General features: G+C 33.8%; 1 protein-coding gene across 1 annotated transcript in view; it reads left to right on the forward strand.

The window, feature by feature from the left end:
- Nucleotides 1–7,534, forward strand: part of LOC127715066 (zonadhesin-like) — a 131,544-nt gene extending 124,010 nt beyond the window's left edge. The window contains exons 48-52 of the mRNA XM_052221082.1: nt 152–447; nt 3,277–3,479; nt 4,744–4,939; nt 5,907–5,987; nt 7,463–7,534. Of these exons, the coding sequence (XP_052077042.1) occupies nt 152–447; nt 3,277–3,479; nt 4,744–4,939; nt 5,907–5,987; nt 7,463–7,467 (781 nt within the window). The 3' untranslated portion in view covers nt 7,468–7,534. The remainder of the gene's footprint in view (nt 1–151; nt 448–3,276; nt 3,480–4,743; nt 4,940–5,906; nt 5,988–7,462) is intronic.
- The last annotated feature ends 16,818 nt before the right edge of the window (nt 7,535–24,352 follow it).

Raw genomic sequence — 24,352 nt, forward strand, 5'->3', positions numbered from 1 at the left:
ATGGACACATATTCTTGTTTAAAACCAAGAGTAATAGGTGAACTGTATATGTATGGTCAACATAATGGTATTCATTGAACAAGAATAGTTTAGATTTGTTATGATTTTCTTTAGGAACAATGTTTTCACAATTTATGATATTTTTTCTCAGGTGTATTGGTATGTTAAAGGAATGTGCCAAATGTACCTTGAGCCAGGAAGCCTACGTAGCTGAACCAAGAATATGTGGTTACATGAAAGTACAGAATGAACATACCCCATTCAGAAAGTGTAACCACCTGTATCCTAACTTAGCCAGAATGATGTATGATGCATGTCGTAGAGATGTTTGTATGAATTTTGGCAATAATGCTGTAGTACAAAAGATGGCATGTGTATATGTCCAACAGATGGCTATGGAATGTCTACATAGGGGTATACTTGTGAAGAATTTCAGATATCACTGTGGTTAGTAATTTTAACTGAACAGAGTGTTTTCCATTTTTGTCTCATTGTCGTCCTTTCCTTTGCCTATATCACCCTGCTCAGTCACTCTGCAATTCTTGGATCACAGCTTTGAGACGTGAGCAGACATTATCAAGTTTGCTTTCGTCAATCGTAAAACCTTTTAAGGGAAGGATAAAAGACCAGTAATATAAAGATAAACAGATTATCACTCGCCAAAAAGGTTCAGCTTGTGGCTGATATTTTATGTTATCAATGTGTAGAAACCTGATAATCTATACATAGCTTTTCCAACTCCCATGTCAGCCTGAAAATTATATTAGAATCTAATATGGAATCAGTAATGCCTGAAATGATATAAAAAATGACATGATAATCTGTTTATCAGACATTCCTAAATACTGTACTCGTAATCCATTTACAATGTTATTTTATTACTATACGTATAGTGTAAACTTTTTTATGCCCCACCTAGGGGCATTATGTTTTTCGGTTTGTGCGTCCGTTCGTCCGTCCATTCATCCGTCTGTCCCACTTCTGGTTAAAGTTTTTGGTCAAGGTAGTTTTTGATGAAGTTGATGTCCAATCAACTTGAAACTTAGTACACATGTTCCCTATGATATGATCTTTCTAATTTTAATGCCAAATTAGAGTTTTGACCCCAATTTCATGGTCCACTGAACATGGAAAATGATAGTGTGAGTTGGGCATCCGTGTACTATGGACACATTCTTGTTTTATTTGATAAATATTGGCAATTTTCATATAATTTTTTGAACAGAATTGATAACAATTTATTCAAATCTATTTCTTGAACACTTAGTTTATCTTTTTCATGAAATGAGTTACCATATCAATAGAATATGTTAGGTCTTATTTTGTGGGTCAGCGTCTTGGCAACCAAAAAGTTAATACATGTATAAACCAGTTTCATGACATCCCTAGTATTAATTCCTGAACCAAATAAATAGGTTTGTAAGTTTTTATGGGTATTTTATCTTGGCATAATTTTGAGTACACCTTGGAATTATAAGTAGTAAAGGTTATTTTTTGGGAATTTTTGTCTCGCTTGAGACAAGTCTCAGTACAAGACATATGTATTATTATCTGACAGCAGCAGTGATGTAAACTGATGTATTAGGCTTTATATATCAGAAGGTAGAAGACCTGGATGCTTCATACTTTGTATGTAGGTCATATGTCCATTGTCCTTGACCTCATTTTCTTGGTTCTAACAACTGCTTGAAAAAAGAATTAAATGTTTTTTCATCATGCGAATTTCTCACTTATCATGGTTAATATGATAACTTTATTTTGTATATGGGTTCCTTGCAACGTCTACATGTCCGTCAGACAGGGTTCACCTGACCTTGAACTCATTTCATAGATCAGTGATCAAGGTTAAAGTTACGTGATTAGGGCCATTTCTCAGATACTATAAGCAGGAGGTCAATTAAATGTAGTGTATAGCATGATTTTAAGGAATACATGTCAGTCTGGCAGTGTTCATCTGACCTTGACTTCATTTTTATGGTTCATTGGTCAATGTTAAGTTTGTGTGTTTTGATCTGTTTTTCAAGTACTATAAGCAATAGGTCAACGATAGTTGGTGTATGTAAGGATTATAAGTTGTACATGTCTGTCTAGACTATCATTTGACCTTGACCTCATTTTCATGGTACATTGGTCAATGTTAAGTTTTTGTGTTTTGGTCTGTTTTTCAAAATCTAACAGCAATAGGTCAGCTGTATTTGGTGTATGGAATAATTGCAATGTGTACATGTCTGTCTGGCAGGATTTATCTGACCTTGACCTCATTGTCATGGATCTTTAGAAATGTTAAGTTTATTTGATACTTGTAGTAAAACCTTTCTTTAAGACTTTCAACATGAAGTAAGTGGTCAGTACAGCAAGCGAGACATTTCAGCCTGTGCTCTTGTTTTATGTGTAAAGTCCGACTTTGGTTAAAAATTTAATATGAAGTCCTTCAGACTTTATTCAGTTTGTTAGTGAGTCAGCCATATTTATACCTAAAAAAACTCTTTTAAAGTATCCTTTATTATTATAGTATTAGTTTTTTGCACAGCTTACAATAGCAGTGGGCATAATGATTTCCAGTCAGTACACAACCTTCTAATGTCAGTCTGTTTGTATGTTCTGTCTCAGGTTCAAGTACTGTAAATTCAGAAATTATTGCGATGTTTTTATTATTGCGAAAAATGCGACAGGGTTATAAACGCAATAATTTAAACTCGCATTTTTAAATATTTTATATGAATTAAACAGGATTTTTCTCAATATCGCATTTTAGTCTAAAATGACAAAATCGCAATAATAAATGCACGCAATAATTTCTGAATTTACAGTATTGATTAAAAGTAGTTTACTATAAAGTTTTTGTCACATCAACTTAAAACTTGGTACATATGTTCACTGTGATGTGAACATTTATGAATATATTCCAAATTAGGGTTTTGACCAAGATTTTACGATTCATTGAACATTGAAATTTCATAGTTGGAGTGGGCATAGTGTCCTATGAACACATTAACTTGTTGACAATGTTTAAGGTAATGGACTACATTGAACTGGATTATATACATAAATGATTTCTAAGTAACTACTATTGATTAGTAGATAAGGAAATCATACTGGTTGATCAAATAGATTGTATGTTGGTTGACTTTTATAATTTATTGTCTCTTACAGTTTGGTCTTGCATGGTCAAAAAACAAAAAATCAGGTACCCACTGAGTGTACTGCCATCATTACGGTATATGCAGTAAAGTAAGTCTACCATGTCTTTTAAACTTGGTATACATTTAATTTCAGGTATGAGGTGTCCTCCAAACTCTATATACAGTTCAGAAGTTACAGCATGCCCTGCTGATTGTATGGATAGATCACCCACCACTTGTGAAGGCTTGCCATTCTCTGAAGGGTGTACTTGTAAGGCAGGATACTACAGGAGTGGACATGAGTGTGTACCAGCCAATGAATGTGGGTGTTATTGTCCAGATAGACATTACATACCTGTAAGTTTGTACATATGAAAATAAGAACTTGTGGTATGATTGCCAATGAGACAGTTCTCCACCAAAGACCACATGACATAGAAATCAACAACTATAGGTCACTATATGGCCTTCAACAATGAGCAAAACCCATACTGCATAGTAAATGTTTCAAAGGAGAAAACCAGTGGCCTGATTTATGTACAAAACAATAAACGAAAAACAAATATGATATACAGCAACAAATGTCAACCACTGAATTACAGGCTCTTGACTTGAGACAGGCACATACAGTATGTGGTGGGGTTAAACATGTTTACTGGTGCCAAACCCTCCCCCTAACCTTGGACAATTGTGTAACAGTACAACATAAGAACAAACAATAAAAATAGTGGAAAAGTTCTTAACTCATCAGATCGATAAAAACCCTAACAAAACCACAAAAAACACAAGATTACAGATCTTAGAGTACTCTCAGTTACTGAAAGTATGACACACCTTTGCAAAATTATCTACATGTCGTGGCAAGGTTTCATTAACTATATATGTCATATGCATTTGTATGTCCATTCACTTTATTAATGTGAGTCTTTCAAGGCCTTTTAAAGGCTTTTGTATCGTGCTTCTAACAAATTTATGTTGAACGATTTTATGGCCATGGCCAATCTTTGTTTAAATTTCTCTAAGAACTAGAAAAAGTCGAACATTATAATCAACTTTTGATAAATTCTTTATAGTTGATGCAGAAAACGTTTGCTAGAATTTTTTTATTTACAGAATACTTGTTGTCATATAATATTTGTGCATACCTTCAAACTGTCTTCGTGGGGACTGTTACCTTGTGAAAAATCTGAATTCATTGTGTTATTCTAATACAAATCAGGACTCATATTCTGTCGTATAACATGTTGTTGTCTTGAATATGCATTTAATTTGCCACTGTACGTTAAACAGCCATCCATCATCATCATCATCATCATCATCATCATCATCATCATCATCATCATCATCATCTAAATGATTTTTATTAGAGGTTTTCAACAAATTCAACAAATTTTCTGTAACACTATCTGTGACAATATCTCCAAAATTTGCTGACTTTGGAGCCTATTAAGTTTAATTTTAAAGAGATTAGTTTTACATAGCATTAAAGGCTTTTGAAATAGATCTATTTATGAAACAGATTGTGGTCTTTTTGATATTTTATGATAAAGTTGAAATTCAAGGCCATATTTTGCAAATTATGAACTTGGTACTTTTGTTAACCTTTTTTTTTATTTCATAGTTGTCCAAGTCCTATACAACAGAGGATTGTTCTGAGACAGTGAAGTGTATGATGGTTCATGAGAGACCAGAATTCAGACATACACAGATAGGTGTGCATTGTCACCGTAATGCTACATGTAGTTTGAAGGATGGTATACCTGCGTGCATGTGTTTAGGAGGACTGGTAGGTGATGGGTACAAAGTCTGCCAACAGAGTAAGTATCAAATGGTCTGAAATGTGCCCTTGGGTTGTTTTTCTGCTCTTTGGTTGGGTTGTTGTCTCTTTGACACATTCCCCATTTTCATTCTCTATTCTAGAAGTAGAATTACTTGGTAATACAATGACATTCCTTATGGAATTTTAATGTGCAATGTTTAAAACACATATAATTAAAATGGACAATTATTTAGCACAAATATAAATAATATTTTGAAATTCATAAAGTATCGGTAGATGTGTTAAAAACACATGAAATTGAAAAAACCAAACCTTTAAAATGACCAGTTAATTTTATTGAAAGATATTTATCAATATGTTACTGCTTTTTTTTTTAATTATTTAGAATGCAATACGTAGGCATTGTGATCTTTATACTTTGAGCTTCATAAATGAAAAGAGAAATGTAAGAAAATCATGTCACATGAAGAAGACTCCAAATTACAGTACTTCAAATACACAAATTAACATACACAGATTTGATATTTTTTCTCTGATTGAAAAAAACCATTCCATTGTGACCTGTGACATTAAACATCTGTTGTTATGGGGAAAGGTTTTTATAGCGACAGACAAATGCCATAGAAAAAAAATTCCATCTTGATCTGTGAAATCAAATATTATCTGTTGTTATTGGAAAATGGTTTTACAGTAACATACAAATGAGCTGAAGGACGCCTCTGGGTGCGGGAAATTATCGCTGCATTGAAGACCTGTTGGTGACCTTCTGCTGTTGTCTGTTCTATGGTCGGGTTGTTGTTTCTTTGACACATTCCCCATTTCCATTCTCAATTTTATGTATTGAAAGAGTATCAATACCTAGTGGTATATAAGCATCACAAAATGAACAGCTAGCACATATTTCTCGATAAATGTCCATATTTCTATTTTCTGAGTCTTTTGAGACCAGCACATGATTTCAAACTAGAAGCATAATTAATATTTGACCTTTGTATTTATTTCAGAAGTATTGCCTTCAATGAGGTCAAGTAACCATCTAATTGGACATGATGTAAATCATAAATTTTTTAGTAAAGTATTTTATGGTAAGTTTTCATCATTGTGCTTCCTTTCGTATAATATATTACATGATTACACAGTAGTTGATAACTAGGGTAATAAACAGCTGCGCCATGAGTGCATGATACGCCCGTTGTCTTGTGTGTGAATTTTTATGCAATAATCATAAATAGTTTCTGACATACTGCGCAACATGCGAAAACCCCCCTTTTTTTTACAAAAAAAACAATATCTCTAAAATAAAATTTTGAATCAAAACCAAAAAGTATACAGATCTTTAGATTAATATAACTAAGAAGTGTGTAAAATTTTAAGCAATAATCACAAATCGCTTTTGAGATATGGCGCGACATGTGAAAACCCCCTTTTTAAAAAAAAAAAATCAATATCTCTAAAATAAAATTTTGAATCAAAACCAAAAAGTATACAGATATTTAGATTAATATAACTAAGAAGTGTGTAAAATTTTAAGCAATAATCATAAATCGTTTTTTGAGATACAGCGCAACATGTGAAAAACCCCTCCCCCTTTTTTTACAAAATAATCAATAACTCAAAAATAAAATTTTGAATCATCACCAAAAAGTATACAGATCTTAAGATTAATATAACTAAGAAGTGTGTAAAGTTTTAAGCAATAATCATAAATTGTTTTTGAGATACGGCGCGACATGTGAAAAAAAACACACACCTGTTTTAGTTACTAAGTCCCGTAACTCAAAAAGTTTTAATCTTATTTTCACCAAAAAGTATACAGATCGTTTGACCATCATAAGAAACAACTATGTAAAGTTTCATGAAATTGGGATAAGTCGTTCTCAAGTTACGGTGCGACATGTTTACGCCGGACAGACAGACGGATAGACGGACAGGCGACATTTGTATACCATAATACGTCCCGTCAAAATTTTGACAGGCGTATAAAAAGGGAGAAAGGATAAACAAGATAAATGTAAAACAACTTAGGAATCAAAAGGACTTAAAAAGAGAGAAACAGTCATCTCTCTCTTATTTATTTCTAGTAATCATGATTAAAGCAGTGTATAATCTTGAGAAAACAATATAAAATATAGAATTAATCTATTTAAAAAAAATTGAGAAGAATGTGCAACTAGGTTTTTGAACTTTGATATACTTGCTTCATTAATCAAAATCAGAATCTTGTCCTATATGAAGGTAAACAGCAACGTCTGTAGCCCAAATTCCCTTTTAGACCCAATCAAGAATAAACAATTTGTTTGTAATTTTGCTACACATTTTTACAATTTTGGAACTTTAATAATTTCATTTGAATGTCTTCTGTTATAAAATGAATACAGGTACCTCCAAATGAGTTTTTTTATGTTATTACTAAACTGGGGGCTTATTTTTTCTAATGTGTGCTTTGACCCATCAATATCACATTTATAGACTGGTTATAAGTTTTGAAATAAAAGTTTGAAGACTTATATAATTTTGATTTTGTTTATATCTGATATTATGTTTTTTTCTTTCATTACAGGTTGATTCTGTTGGAGAGGGATATTCCTAATTGTGATTTTGTACCAAATGTGATAATAAAAATGTCACTGATTTTAGAATTGTTTGGGTGTTTTGTTTTCCATCAACTTGAGAGCAAAATACTTGTTTCACTTCATTCCTCTCTTTAATTGAATATAAAGAGTATTTTTTGCATTATAAAGCAAAAATAAAAGCAAAAAATGAATGACAGATATACAGAGGTCTCTAGCATAGGGCACCACCTTTGTGGTCTTGTGATATCTTGCTCAGCTCATGTGTAAGAGGTTGTTGATTCAATCCCTAATTTGGTGGAACCTAATACTTATACAATTGGTAATTTCAGCTTCAGCATGTGGCATTTATAAGGTTTAGTAAAGGGATGTCTTATTTTGGCACCTAGTCTTTTATCTTTAGAGATATAAAATTCAAATGTGGTATAAGCTAGTGGTATGGTACTTCTAACTTTTTAATTGTTCTTCCCATATGCCAAAAAGCCTTGCGAAATTTTGACATGAGGTTTACAAAGTCCACTAAAGTGTTTAAGCACTGGAAAGACAACATTCAGGACTAACAGCTTCACAACAGCTTCACTGATCTTTGGACAAAAATGAAGTAAATTCCTTATATATAGCAAAATTATCATTTATGATAAATACAAAATCTTAAATATTGTTGAATTCCAAAGTATCAATCACTGATAAGAAATTACTGTGTGTTCATTTATTTTCCTCTGTATCAACTTTTTGTGGTTTGAGGAAAACGTACATATTTGTGGATATTTATTTTCGTGGTTTTGGAAAAGTCTGCATACATTCCTTTAGACAATTTGCAATTCATGGAACTTTCAATATCTAAATTTTTGGTTTCCCTGTACACATGAAATCAACGAAAATTGGAATCCAACAAATGATAATGAATCCACAGTAAGCCAATATACACAAAAAAAAGGACATCAAAACATGCTGTAAGTAACAGATATGTTTATGAGAAATTAACCTTGAAATTTTTCAAAAGCTTAAACCAGTAGGACTAAGATAAGCAGGGTAGATATGTTCATCAGATCAATTTCTTTCTCCAGTGGAATTTTCAGTAAAATCAGACTACCCAATTGGAGTTATTGCCCCTGAATTGTAAATTTTTCACATACTTCACAGTTTTTGATTATTATCTTGAAAGCTATATTAAACAGATAAAGAGAAACGAAAAACAAAAAAAAAAATGCTACAAAAATAAGTCAACATGGCATAAATCCTCAATTGATCCCTTTAATATAGGTGTTATTTCCTTTGAATGCAGATAAAATAATACATAGAGAAAAAATTGTTCAGCATTTTCAGGTCTACATGGCCAGAATTGTCAATTGACCCCTTATAGGAGTTATTGCCCTTGAAAGATGGTTTTTACTTATATTTGCATATTAGGTTAAAAGTGTAAATTGCAAATGCACAAGAAGATGTATCTACCCTGAAATTTTGAAAAAAAATATCAAAATCCATTAAAGAGTTATTGCCTCTGAAATGTCTATTTTTTTTTAAACTTTCTGGCAGCTATCTTGAATATAATAAGAATTAGGTTCAAAATTTAAAATGCTAAAATGATCAGCGCAACAAGATATAGTTGCCCTAAGATATTTTTTTTTATTTTCACCAGTTTTTTTGCTGTGATTTGGAAAATTATAGGAAATAGGTTAAATGTCTTAATAGCAAAAACTGTCACGGCAAAATGACAATATTTATCTACTCTGAACATTTCTCTAAGTTGGAAAACCTGTTATAGAGTTTCTGCCTATGAAACGTTTACTGTGATTTTTTCGGATTTGGCTATTATCTCAATAACTATAGGATGTTAATTAGCAAAAATTATCAGTAACTCAAAACATTACTGGTATGTGCAATTAAAGGTCCTCACTAGCGTGAGTATACTTTTTGACCAGGTAAGCAATAGAGGCTCAGGTGGGCGTCTTGTTTCTAATGGATATCAATTCACCTGTTTGCAGTTTCAAATTATTGTATTTGTATATGCCCGACATAGACGGAACATATGGCATACCATTTATTCAAAAGCAAGATAATTTAGATTTAAAGAAAATTTTATTTGGTGGAAGAAAGTTCCATTTTCGTTTTGATTTTTTAGGCAGTTTGTCTTCAAGGGTTATGGGATATTAACCATCATATTTAATTCTTGAACAGAAATCTGTATGGAAACACACTTGAAGTAAATAAACCATTTCAAGACGTTCAAGTTTAGACCCTGGGCTTCTTCAGGTCATCTGCAAGCTAAAGGGCCCCAATTATGACTAGTGTAAAACCATTCAAACGGGAAAATCAACGGTCTGATCTATATAAAAACAAGAAACGAGAAACACTTATGAACCACATCAACAAGCGACAACTATTGAACATTTTTAGAGTCTGCTTACCCTTCGGAAGCACCTGAAATTACCCCGGGTTGGTATCGTGTTTCTCAGCCTTTTTTATCCTTTCTATGTACCTGTTTGTCTTTTCGTCGTTTTGTTTTTTGTCATGGCATTGTCAATTCATCTCGACGAATGAGTTTAGAATTTACTGTTGGTATTTTTTCTACAATGTTCCATTTCATCATTGCAACTATGTCTATATGCATAAAACAGACGTATCATGTGCTTTGACGCAGCTGTTTAGTTATTAACTTTAGTGTCATTTAGTCTCTTGGGGAGAGTATTCTCATTTGCAATTCTTATTTTCATATTCAAGAAATAAATTACAGATTTACGAATTCTGTTAAATTACATTGTTTAATTTTAAAATTTAAGGAATATATATGTATGATGTACATATCTATAAAGTGGAAAATCAGGAATATTTATAACCTCACAAAAAAAAATCAGAAGTAGATGTAAATAACAATAAAATATACAATGTTATTTTATTGTAATTTATCGTTTTAAAGAATTGGATTCAGGTTTATTGGAACTTTCGGATGCAATATCACCATACCATACTGTTATGCATTTCCCATGCAACATAGATTTTATTAAAATTATTGCTCATCACGTCTGATTCTTTCTACGTGTACGTTTGGAGGTCCAACAGGTGATCACAATACATACATGTAGTCACCAGTTGCGTCCAGTTAGAGCCATCTGAAAGAAGTAGATATGGCTTCTTTTAAGTTCGAGTGGTATACACATATTGTCACGTTCAGGAATGCCAAAAACAAGAATTGTATAGATCACTTCTTATTTCCTTTTTATTAAGTTTCCTGAACAAGTCCTTATGTGCTCCTTCTCAATAAATATTTCAATACATTTAATTTCCAAAAGACCTTGATTGTGTTACAAGTCCATCAGCATAGGACTACATCCCACAAATTATTAACCCAAAATCCATTTTTTTCAACTTCTCAATGTTCAGGGTTTTAAGTCTTATAAAGGAGGTATAGTCTGACCTCGCCTGGTCTTCATTCTCTACTCCATACAACATATCTGGTGATCTATACTGATTTATCCCCCTTATTGAGTTGCAAATAAAGGCTTAAAATCTATTCATGTTTAACATATCACCAGGATAATTTAGAAGATTTCTCAGATTGTTGGCCTGTTTTGCTTTGGACGCATTTACCCTAAACCATCGGCTGGCATGCCATGCATTCATTAGATTCAGCTTGTTATTCTGTTTTTGTGATCATGTTTAAGCTAGCCGATTGATAACGGACGTTTTCATTTATCAGGTTGGATTGAAGAGATGATCTAATTGAGTACGTTATATTCCCTCTCTATCTATGGAAATTTCTTAGTCTTGTGTATGAAGTTTTCAGTAAGCTTTCCAACGTTGAACTCTCCCCTCTATTTATGCCAGAATATTTTAGATTTGAAACAAAACAGTTCAGATTATCATCATTTGCACTCCTCATTGACATAGGTCGGGGATAAAATTCTGAAAGTTTTATTTCTTTCTGTTTACTAGTATATGATGTATAAGCTGCTTCGCCACTTTTCCTGGGGTCCTGTAGCTTGTTTTCACTTGTTCCACTTGCAAGGTTTACTGGTACATGCTTGTGGATCATTCCCAAATTCCTTGCGGTATTTATCCATCAAGAGAAGAACTGCAGCATCAGGATTGTATAAGGTGTACATATCTGTCTGGCAGGTATCATATTACCGCATGTCATTTGTTAATCATCCAACAGAACATGCGGTCATCCGATGTTCAGTACTTCAGTACTTGGATGAATACTGTTGGGGACTTACTATTTATAATTGATATAAGCAAGTTATAAGATAAAGAAAGTAATTTTTTGTTCAATATTAAACATTATTTACTTTTTGATGAGGTTATCTTTCAAATATTTATGGGAAGAACATTTTAAATGAAAATGTAGTTCACATTACAGCAGGATCTGCTTACCCTTCCGGAGCACCTGAGATCACCCCCAGTTTTTGGTGGGGTTCGTGTTGCTTAGTCTTTACTTGTCTATATTGTGTTATCTGTACTATTATTTGTCTATTTGTCTTTTTATTTTTGGCCATGGCGTTGTCAGTTTGTTTTTGATCTATGAGTTTGACTGTCCCTCTGGTATCTTTTGTCCCTCTATTACAGAACTTTTACCTTGAATCAACCGTATGCAATCCCAACCGTTCCACATCTCGTGAATACGTATTATTTCCCCTTTGCATGATAGGTAGATAAAATTTATATAAAACCTCGCGAGAGGTGACAAAAAGTAATCTAGATGTTCGCGTTTAAAGCGATTTCTGTTTATGATGGCTTTAATGCTATATGCGAATCTTCAATTCAACAATATTCTATTTATATACAGGTTTAATTTTGACTAACAATTCTCAGATTATTAAAATTTTTGTTAAGATATGTTACTAATTACTCAAAAATACATACGAAAAATATAGTTTACAAAAAATATATTACTATTTATTTTTGAATGAAAAGAATATAACTATGCTTTTATTTTTTCATTATTATCGAAAATAAAGGGGAGATAACCATAAAAATTATGGGTAACTTTTTTTTTAAAGCTTTCAAAAACCAATAAAATTCGTATTATATTATTGTAGTCTGAATGACCTTTTTTTTTATTAAACAAATAATGAAATTATCGGACAAAAGACTGATTTCATTTATCTGCCATCACAGAACACGAAACAGGCAATTAAATATTATTGTGATAACACGGGATATTTTTGGCAAACGGTAAAATTGGAAAACGTAATAGGACACTGACTAACTCATACATTGTAAGACTATAAAACACACCTTTTTCTTGACTTGTCACTTTCAGAAGTCTTGCGATACCAATTTACAGGCTAATTAAATTTCCTGCTTGTTACTGTATCATGTTTCACGTGTAAACTTGAGAAACAGTTAATAAAATTGTGCTAAGCTGTTTTAACGCTCACTTGTATTTTTAGCTCACTTGGCCCTTTGGTCGTTGTCGTCCGTTGTCGTCGTTAACTTTTTACATTTTGAACTTCTTCTAGAGAACCACTGAATGGAATGAAACCAAACATGGCATGAATGTTCCTTATGAGGTGCTGACCAAGTGTTGTTACTTTGTAGCCGATCCCTCATCCAAGACATTAGTGGCAAGGTTCCGGTGCAAAAAATAGTTGACATGCATTTTGTAGCCGGACACACGGACACAACGATAAATTATAAATATTGAATATACTAATTCAGTTTAAATGCTTAATTTAATAAATACACAAGACCGTGTTCTAATGTAAAATGCCACAAATGTAAATTTTAATTAAATACAATTTTCTGGAACACAAATTATACTATAAATTCGTATTGGCATTACCAGAGACATATAATACATTATTTACTTTGGCACCGGATACATCCATCTAGAACATCAATACCAATATTTAATATTCAAATAGTTCCAGTGTAATGTTGTGTGTTATTCAAGAAATAGAGTAAATTTATACCCTTAAAGGGCACTTGCTGTGACAAAACTCTTGCAACTTTTACTGTACTGTACTTTCAATATTCGCATTGCGCAGGCACATGCAAAATTGGTTGTTATCCAGCGTACATCCAAACGTGTAGATGCGGTTTCAGATTCATCGATCATCAAGTTTCTGTTCCCCGAATATTTATATCTAGCATATATTCTAAAATACACTGGCCATGTATGCAATTTTTGTCGCATTGTTCTACGGAACTCCAAATAAGATCTTCCTGAAATTTTATTTCATGCTTCATGTGAACATGCTTTAGGGAGCTACCATTTGATTTTTATGGTGGGAGGGGGGCTAGGATGAAATTTGAAAAAAGGCAGGACAAGAGTTTTGAGTAAAAAAAAGGCAGGATGCGCAACTTGGCAAAAAAAAAGGTAGGATGGCAATTTATGTAAAAAAAGTCAGGATAAACTAATAAAAAAAAGGCAGGACCGAATAGAGTGGAAAATAAAAAGGCAGGACTTAGATCACAACTAAAACAAATGCAGGACCAAATTTTTCATCCTAGCCCCCATAAAAATCAAATGGTTGCTCCCTTACCTTGTTGCATTGCGTTTTCAAATCATTCTTTTCCTTCAGTTTCCTGTTGACCGAATACTTACAGCGGTGGTTATAATAAACTGGTCCGCCATTCCATCTAAAGCTTCGCACCGAAGTGAAGCGATAAGTGAACACAACAGGGGTCCAGTTTAGGGTTATAAGTGATCATTAACTCGCAGTTCTACTTGTTTGTTGTTTCACGCTGACATTGTGTTCATATTCGACCCACTGTATTGTTCGGTTCATTGGTATTCTACAACTTGTACATCGAAATATTAGGGCAAGTCATGAGTCTACCCCTTATAAGATCACACACACACACATACTTGATAAACCGGGGAGATTTAGAGCCTGTATTTTGTAGCCATCTACTTGTCTATTGTTGACATTAAGGAGTCTACCATTATAATTATGTTGTTTGGTTGCTGTCTCATTGACGTTTATCTTTCATTAATAACAACAATATTAAATAGATAAGATGTAAAGAAAGCAGTGCGCTGGAAGTAGCAACCAGCTGGCAACAGGCTCCAAATATTTAATATGCAGATGTTATTTTATTGTATTCCAAACAGAGTACCAGATATTACCATATTTGAAAAAAATACACGTAACAATCTTAGTTTTACCACATTTAAAATTGAGAATGGAAATGGGGAATGTGTCAAAGAGACAACAACCCGACCAAAGAGCAGACATATTCTTCTGTTGATGAACCTGAGAAAGAAATAGTACTGCAAGTTCTCTTCTTGCATGCTGATGCATACATCATAAATAGCCGAGCTTTGGAGCTTGACATTTTGTAGTCATTGGTCTATTGTTGAAGACCACAATAACTGTATATGTTGACCTCCAAAATGTCTTTATTGTGTATAGGTGGTTTGTTGTCTTATTGGCGTATATTAATATCTTCTTTCATTCATAACAAAATATTAAAGTCATAAAATGCAAAGAAAGCAGTACCTTAAAATTAACAACTGACTCAAACATTTAATATCGAAAAAAATCTTTTATTGTCTTCCAAACTGAGTACGTACCATAAAGATTTGAAAAATATACGTAATTGATAATTAATCTTTCAGTTTTACCACACTTCCTCTGTTGATGAGCCAGAGTAATATCTATCTGTCAGTTCCGGTGTTGTAAATGGCTTTAATTTGTTTGCTTGACCAGAAATCAATTCATATTTGTTCTTAGAAGGCATTGGACCACATTTTGGTTTCCGAAGTTTCCCGTGCCCATTACTAACGGTTGATAACAATGGATTATCATGACCTGTGGAACGAACTGTCTTACTTTTAGCAATGTATAATGGTGAAGCTGGCCTATGACGAGTTTTGTAATGTTTTTTCTCACGCCTTTTGCTCACATTTGGTGACAGTGGTTTCACGCCAGTCTTAAAATGGCCAGACTTAGTCCGCGTATTAAATTTTCTTAACACTGGTTTTTTGTGACTTGTAACACGTTTCTATAATAGTTATCCCATGAGGACGCGGTGTGTCAGTGTAAGATCACCCCGATGGCCGGAGGCCAGAGGGTGATCTAACACGGACACACCAAGTCCGAATGGGATAACTATTTTACATCCCAGCTGTTCGAGATTAGACGAAAAACCATTTACAATTCATAAAATCTAGTTTAGAACGCCACACAACCATTATAATATACTTTATATATTACTATATTATATATATCCTGTATGACCCCATGTCAACTCGCCCCACTGGTCAATCGGCCCACACTAAATCGCCACTGTCTAAAAAATCGCCACACTCTTGTTAACCAACTCGCCCCACTTATGAAAAAGGATAAAATCCCATTGAACAATCAGTCTGACAACTCGCCTTATTTATGAAAAGGGTTAAAATCCCACTGAATAAAAGTCTGCCAACTCGCCCCACTTATGACTGAAATATATTGCTTCCTTTAAATATGTTAAATTACTGAGAGTTGGTATCCAGTCGTCCTGGTGTAGGGGTATGTGTCGTGGGTTGATATGCCAAATGTCTTGAGTTCGAATCCCAGCATAGACACTGTGTCTAAACTACCACGGCGAAAAATGTTTGGACTCAATAGTATCTAATGTCCAGTACGGTGACGGACAATCAACAGACAGAGAAAGGTAGAAATTCTGTTTATTAAGTCTCCCAAACGAAGTTTGGGAAGACTTATTGTTTTTGCTCAGTTCTTATTATTATTATTCTTCTTCTTCTTCTTCTTCTTCCGCCGCTTTTAAATTTGAACTTGTCCGCACCCGTTCTCCAAAACCGCTTGTCAGATTAACTTAGGGTTTCACAATATGTTAGACTAACATGTCTAGTGGTGCAATCAGGGTTTTGTTTGTGCAATGGGGTTTATAAAGGGGTACTCTGAGGGGCAAAAAGAAAAAAGGGTTTTACTATAGAACCCTATGGGATTTTATTTTTTAAAATTTTCAAATCATTATAAATTGAAAACCGTTTGTGATAGACACAATCTTTTTAATTGAAAATGTTCTAAATGATAAAGCCCATTAAATGAAATACAGGGTTAGTCCCCAGGGGTCACCCCCACCCCCTGCCATTTAAGAAAGTTCTAATACCTTGTAAGTGGTCAAGATCCCCACCCCTAAACCATATATATTCTGGTTTGTCATTCTAAGATGGTTTGAATGGTATACAGGGTTAGTCCCCAGGGGTCATCCCGACCCCCTGCCATTTGAGAAAGTTCTAATATCTTGTAAATGGTCGAGATCCCCACCCCTAAACCATATATATTCTGGTTTGTCATGATAAAGCACATCAAATGTAATACAGGGTTAGTCCCCAGGGGTCACCCCCACCCCCTGCCATTTAAGAAAGTTCTAATATCTTCTAAGTGGTCAAGATCCCCACCCATAAACCATATATATTCTGGTTTGTCATGCTAAGATGGTTTGAATGATATACAGGGTTAGTCCCCAGGGGTCATCCCGACCCCCTGTCATTTGAGAAAGTTCAAATATCTTGTAAATGGTCGAGATCCCCACCCCTAAACCATATATATTCTGGTTTGTCATGATAAAGCACATCAAATGAAATACAGGGTTAGTCCCCAGGGGTCACCCCACCCCCTGCCATTTAAGAAAGTTCTAATACCTTGTAAGTGGTCAAGATCCCCACCTCTAAACCATATATATTCTGGTTTGTCATGCTGAGATGGTTTGAATGATATACAGGGTTAGTCCCCAGGGGTCATCCCGACCCCCTGCTATTTGAGAAAGTTCTAATATCTTGTAAATGGTTGAGATCCCCACCCTTAAACCATATATATTCTGGTTTGTCATGATAAAGCACATCAAATGAAATACAGGATTAGTCCCCAGGGGTCACCCCCACCCCTGCCATTTAAGAAAGTTCTAATATCTTCTAAGTGGTCAAGATCCCCACCCATAAACCATATATATTCTGGTTTGTCATGCTAAGATGGTTTGAATGATATACAGGGTTAGTCCCCAGGGGTCATCCCGACCCCCTGCCATTTGAGAAAGTTCTAATATCTTGTAAATGGTTGAGATCCCCACCCCTAAACCATATATATTCTGGTTTGTCATGATAAAGCACATCAAATGAAATACAGGGTTAGTCCCCAGGGGTCATCCCGACCCCCTGCCATTTGAGAAAGTTCTAATATCTTGTAAATGGTCGAGATCCCCACCCCTAAACCATATATATTCCTATTTGTCATGTCTCGAACATTTGAATGACGTATACGGTCAGTCCCCAGGGGTTCCCCCCACCCCCAATGTTCTTATATCTTGTAAATGGTTGAGATCCCCACCCCTAAACCATATATATTCCTGTTCCTCATGTAATGAACATTTGAATGACGTATAGAGCCAGTCCCCAGGGGTTCCTCCCCACCCCCAATGTTCTAGTATCTTGTAAATGATCGAGATCCCCACCCCTAAACCATATATATTCTGGTTTGTCATGCCAAGATGATTTGAATGATATACAAGGTTAGTCCCCAGGCATCACTAATGCATATAACTTTACTGGACCAAACCAATTTTCACTGGATGTGGCCCAATGTCAGGCGACCCTGGGAATTACGAATTATGGGAAATTCGTTTGGGAGACTTCGTAACAGCATCCTGTTACAATCATTTCTTGTTTATATGGTGTTTTAATGAATTTGAAGAATATACATACATATATAACTATTTTCGATAGTGTGATGTAATATTTTCTACCACCGTTCTAGATTTATGGAGAAATTAGTCAAAAGGCACATCAAAATGGTGAATTGAGTGAACCCTGCCTCGAATTTGTTTAATTTTCTTTAAATTGGGCACATTGTACGGAAAGAAAAGTACGGAAAGAAGGATGTTAACTCGGTGATTTCAAGACTTGTCTCAATATTTGCATGTATGTGCATGGAATGAAAGAAGTGGGTCATGTCAAAATTGAAGCACCCGGTTTTGTCAATGTGTACGACCCGGTTTTGTCCTTAAATTTCACAAAGCAGACCTGAGGGGGCGCAAGGGGTTTAACTGTTATGCTGTTTTGGGGCAATTTAATTCTTTGTTATCTGTTATTTTGAAAATATATTGGCTGTTTGTCTTATTCCTTGTTAGCTGTTATAGGACTATAAGTTTTTTTGTTATCTGTTATTGTGATAATGTATTTGCTGTTAACTGTATTGAAAATTGGAATGTTAGCATTTTGACAGCCAATATTAAGAAGAAATTGAAGATAATTGAACATTGTGACTTGGATGGAGAGTTGTCTCATTGGCACTCACAACACATCTTCTTATATCTATGACCCCCCAGACCTGGTTTTGTCATAGCAAATAATGCATAATCGCATGACGAAAATTAAAATATGGCGTTCAACAGCAGTTTGAGGGATCGTTGAAAAACATTTTCTTTCAGACGATAACTTATAATCTTTTTCAATCCGTAAACACTCGAATTCCTGCTATATTAGAACAAAGCAAATTTCAATTTTGTTTTGTATAAAAAAAAAGGAAAAATTAAAAAGAAATGAAGGTTTTGTGACGCAATTAGATTTTTTTATATCAACTATGTAAATTTAAGTGTTCAAACTTAAATAGTGTACGGCCTTGAAAATTTAAGGACGCACATTTGATATGTGATTTTCTGGGACAACAAGATGGTTTTCTTAATGTTCCGCTCTACTTAAAGGGAGAGGCAGTATGATCGTTTGAAAATAAATATTCTGAAACTTAACGTTCATTATAAAGCAAGAGAATAAGAAAAATGTATATACATGCAGAATCGCCCAAGAAAAGGAATTTCCATGCGGTGCAATGGATCCAATAATAGTGCGTTAAAAATCTGTTTACCCCTCCTTGTTACAATAATCTAAGTATAAGTTATTGTAATAGTCTTAGGCCATCCGGAAATTGCAATCATGATTATTTGATTAGTAATTTTATAAATTAACGTTGTTTTATCTCTTTTTTTTCTTCTTTTTTTTTTAATATTAACAAATTCTTTAATGCACTAGTATCAAGTTGTTAACAACTGCCCTATATAGTACAACTATAATATATATATTTATCTCTTCATTGTATAATGATTATCGTACATTGACAAATGTTCTACAATTTAAGCACGTTGGTCAAGTTTAAAATTGTCAATATGCAAGGGCGGACCGTGGCCATGATTTTTGAAAGGAGCGTATTCATAAACGGATTTTATACAGCCGAACGTAGCAAGGGGAACTTTTATTTAACGATTGTATGCTAAAAAAATTATATATAAATAGTGAAAAACATGATAAAATAATTATTTCTAGCCACCAAAAAGGGGGGGGGGGGTCGGCGTACTTCCTCTACCCCTGGATCCGTCACTGATATAATGTAACTATATCGTATACCATCATAAAATTTAATAACAGACGAAAAAACAGAGACAGCCGCCAATCGCATATTTACTATAGGGGCTCTGTAATCAAATGAGTTAAGCCTTTGTGACAGCGATATTTTCCTCTTTGTTTTATTTCGTGGAAATTCAAAGTTTATCTAAAAGCAAGCGACTATTGTTCCCGAAATTGTTAGCTTACATGTTGAGAAGTTAATCCATTTTAATCCTAGCATTGTCCATTTCTTGTTATCATATATATGTTTTTTTAATTGTATTATTTGTTTGAATCATTAAGTGACAAATTTCATTATTACATGTAGTTATGATTAAGTAAGATTACGTAATTCATATTAGATCGTTTCTATGTAAATGGTCAGTTGGATACCAGCGGTCAAGCTGTACGGACGCCGTACATTTACAGTGACATTCATTGTGTTTAGTATAGAACATTTATTGGAATTACCATTTGTTTTATCTTTTCGGAATATTACCGTTGAACTTTTATTGTAATTAATGTATTGCACTATTGAAGAAGTGATATATAAACCATCGTAAAGCTTAACTTAGTTTTGTTGACTTTAGACAGTGACTTTCCCCCAGAATTCTAAATATAACAGGAACGACGAAAACCCCTGTTATAAATTGTTGGAGGTACCCGGGACAGTTTGCTTAGTTTCACACTTATCAGACAAACTGTACACAAGATCATACCTACGCTCTACAACTGTATAATGGATTACAAATTGAGACACAGATTTAATTGGTGGTGTCCACCTGATCTTAGAAAGAAGTGCAATGTGAACAATCAGCCATTTTTCGTAGAAAACGGTTATAATCTAGAACGTTCGGATTTTCTTCGTGTTACAAATTCAAATATCGATAAAACAGTGAGATGTTTCCGCTGTGGACAATCAGGACATTTTTATAAACAATGTTGTGCAGAAATCAGAATAAAATCAAAGAAAAAGCTAGACAGAGATTTCGAAAGACTTTCCTTATTTATACAGCGTAAAACTTGTGAGAATTTCCCTTTCTTCACCTTAGACGATGCAGAATTTCGTAAAGCAACACGGACAAATTCAATACTACATTTCCAGGTAAATTTACTTCAAACAAGTCAAACCCAAATTTTGAAAGAAAAAGTGAAACTTGAATCAGTCGTTGATTTAATAAAAGATCAATTGAAAGAAAACAGAAAATCGCTCAGACAGGAAATCGAGTTTCTTAAGCAAGAGAACAAAACATTAAAAACCAAGCTCCAAAAAGCAATTTCTAAAAGCACAGAACTATCGCGAGAAATAGAATTTCGGAATCTTGAAAACGATAAACTGGAGAGAACAATCGGAATGCTCTACATCAAAATATCAGGCTTGGACGTATCAGAACTAGCAAACCAAAAGAAGATAAAAGATTTAACCACTAGCTGCAGGAAATTAGAAACGGAAATTAACGCTTTAAGAAATGACTCTTGTGACTGCAAAATTCGAAATCAATCGCGGTCAAGACAGAATCAAAATACAGGACAAAATGTAAACCATTATCCATCCCGTGGAAGAAGAAGACAGTATTTTTATTAGACTCTGGGACAGAGTCTTTTTCAAGTCGGAGGGAATTTGTGACAGCGATATTTTCCTCTTTGTTTTATTTCGTGGAAATTCAAAGTTTATCTAAAAGCAAGCGACTATTGTTCCCGAAATTGTTAGCTTACATGTTGAGAAGTTAATCCATTTTAATCCTAGCATTGTCCATTTCTTGTTATCATATATATGTTTTTTTAATTGTATTATTTGTTTGAATCATTAAGTGACAAATTTCATTATTACATGTAGTTATGATTAAGTAAGATTACGTAATTCATATTAGATCGTTTCTATGTAAATGGTCAGTTGGATACCAGCGGTCAAGCTGTACGGACGCCGTACATCTACAGTGACATTCATTGTGTTTAGTATAGAACATTTATTGGAATTACCATTTGTTTTATCTTTTCGGAATATTACCGTTGAACTTTTATTGTAATTAATGTATTGCACTATTGAAGAAGTGATATATAAACCATCGTAAAGCTTAACTTAGTTTTGTTGACTTTAGACAGTGACTTTCCCCCAGAATTCTAAATATAACAGGAACGACGAAAACCCCTGTTATACCTTTTTCAACTCACTGAATTTGTGTTCATATGTTGTGCTGTTGTACCAGTTTTTTTCTTGTTTGTTTTTTTTTGGGGGGAAAGGGGGGGGGGGGCGCTTACACGTTCAACCCCGTTATAATGTTGCAAACCAACTTTTTTTTATAAAAAGAAATAATTCTTTCATGCCATGCTCAATGCTCATTTTAACAAAGGTAGGCATTATATTTGTTAAATTTTTTAAACCAACCGTTAGCAAGGAATAAAATATTGACAAATATAATGCCTACCTACCCATGTTAAAATGAGCGTAGAGCATGGCATGAAATAATTATTTCGTTTCTAATAGGGAAGTTTAGAACTTGTGTATTTTGAAGCGGACATAAAATACACGTTCGAAAGGCAACCATTTTGATTTGAGATATCCAAAACGTTCTAATAGATATAAGAAGATGTGGTATGAGTGCCAATGAGATAACTCTCGATCCAAGTCACAATTTGTAAAAGTGAACCATTGAATGCTATACGTATACCTTATTGAAATTATCTTCGAACTAAATTTAAATGGAAATAAATAAAAATGTCAAAGTACGGCCTTCAAAACGGAGCTTTTTCTCTCACTGTCCGTCAATGGATGAACGAATGAGTAAATATATTGTAAACATAGCGTATAGTATAGTAAAGCATACTATCCTTACTCTTTTGATAAATTGATATGGTAACACAATCATTCCACATCTTATTTTTACATCATTACAGTAGTATAGAAAATAATAAACAAACATTTGTGAGATGTATTTCTATTTGTATCCATCTGATGAGTTAAGGGAGCTACCATTAGATTTTTAGGGGGGAAATGGGGGGGGGGGGTTAGGATAAAATTTGAAAAAAAAGGCAGGACAGGAGTTTTGAGTAAAAAAAAAATGCAGGATGAGACACTTTGCAAAAAAAGGCAGGATGACAATTTATGTAAATAAAAGTCAGGATAAACTAAAAAAAAAAAGGCAGGACCGAATAGAGTGAAAAATAAAAAGGCAGGACAGAGATTACAACTAAAAAAAATGCAGGACAAAATTTTTCATCCTAGCCCCCCATAAAAATCAAATGGCAGCTCCCTAAGCCTTTTTCAACTGATCTTTATAGTTCGTTCTTATGTTGTACTGTATACCAATTTCCCAGGTAAGGGGGAGGGTTGGTATCCCCTAACATGTTTAACCCCGCCATATTCCGTATATATGTACCTGTCCTAAGTCAGGAGCCTGTAATTCAGTGGTTGTCGTTTGTTGCTGTGTAACATATTTGTTTTTCGTTCATTTTTTTGTACATAATTTAGGCCGTTAGTTTCCTCGTTTGAATTGTTTTACTAATGGTGTACTGGTGGCAATGGATTTACGTGAGAACTCGAAGGATTCGAATGACTTGTAGTTTTTACAATTGATTGATGTGGTTTATCATGCGTTACGGTGTTCTTCTGGTAATGGTCACCATAGCAGAATTGTCAATTGAACCTTATAGGAGTTATTGCCTTTGAAAGATTATCTGGCTTATTGTTTTAGAAACCATTATAGATAGAGAGAAACAGTAGAGAGCAAAAGTGTTCAGCAATGTAGGATCTACTAATAATTCAAACATGGCTGAAATCATAAATTCCTTCTTTTAGGAGTTATTGCCCTTGAAAAATGGTTTTTTGTACATCTTTGCAGATATCATAAAGAGAAATTGTAAATATCGAAGATATTCAGCACAATAATATATACAAATAAGCCAACATGGCTGGAATTGTCAGTTTTCCCCTTATATGTATTGAACTGTTATAGGAGCTATTTCCCTTGAAAGATGATTTTTGACCATTTTTGCAGAATCCATAATAGATAAAAACTATAAATAGCAAAAATGTTCAACAAAATAAGATCTACAAATACGTGAACATGGTCAGAATTGTCAGTTACCTCTTTTATGAGTTATTGTCCTTGAAAGAATGTTTTACCCAATTTATAATTTTTTTTAGAAACAGTAATTGAAAAATTGTAAATATCAAACATGCTCAGCACAAAAATATCTACAATTAGTCAAATGGATGAAATAGTCAACTGATTCCTTATAGGAGTAGTTGCCCCTGAATAACCATTTTTACCAATTTTATAACTACAAAAGAAAGAGAGCAATTATTTAAGTAAACATGTTCAAAATTGTCAATTGGCCCCTTAGAGGAGTTATTGCCCTTGAAAGATTTAAGCTCATTTTTATGTTTTTTGCATAAACTATAAAAGATAGAGAGAAACAGTAAATAGAAAAATGTCCAGCACAATAATATCTACAAATAAGTCAACATAGCTGAAATTGTTAACCGACTGCTTAAAGGAATGATTTCCCCTAAATAATAATTTTTGTTTTACCTATTTTTGGCATTTTT

This window comes from Mytilus californianus, unplaced genomic scaffold (genome assembly GCF_021869535.1).
Source record: "Mytilus californianus isolate M0D057914Y unplaced genomic scaffold, xbMytCali1.0.p SCAF_9, whole genome shotgun sequence".
Classification (NCBI taxonomy): Eukaryota; Metazoa; Mollusca; class Bivalvia; order Mytilida; family Mytilidae; genus Mytilus; species Mytilus californianus.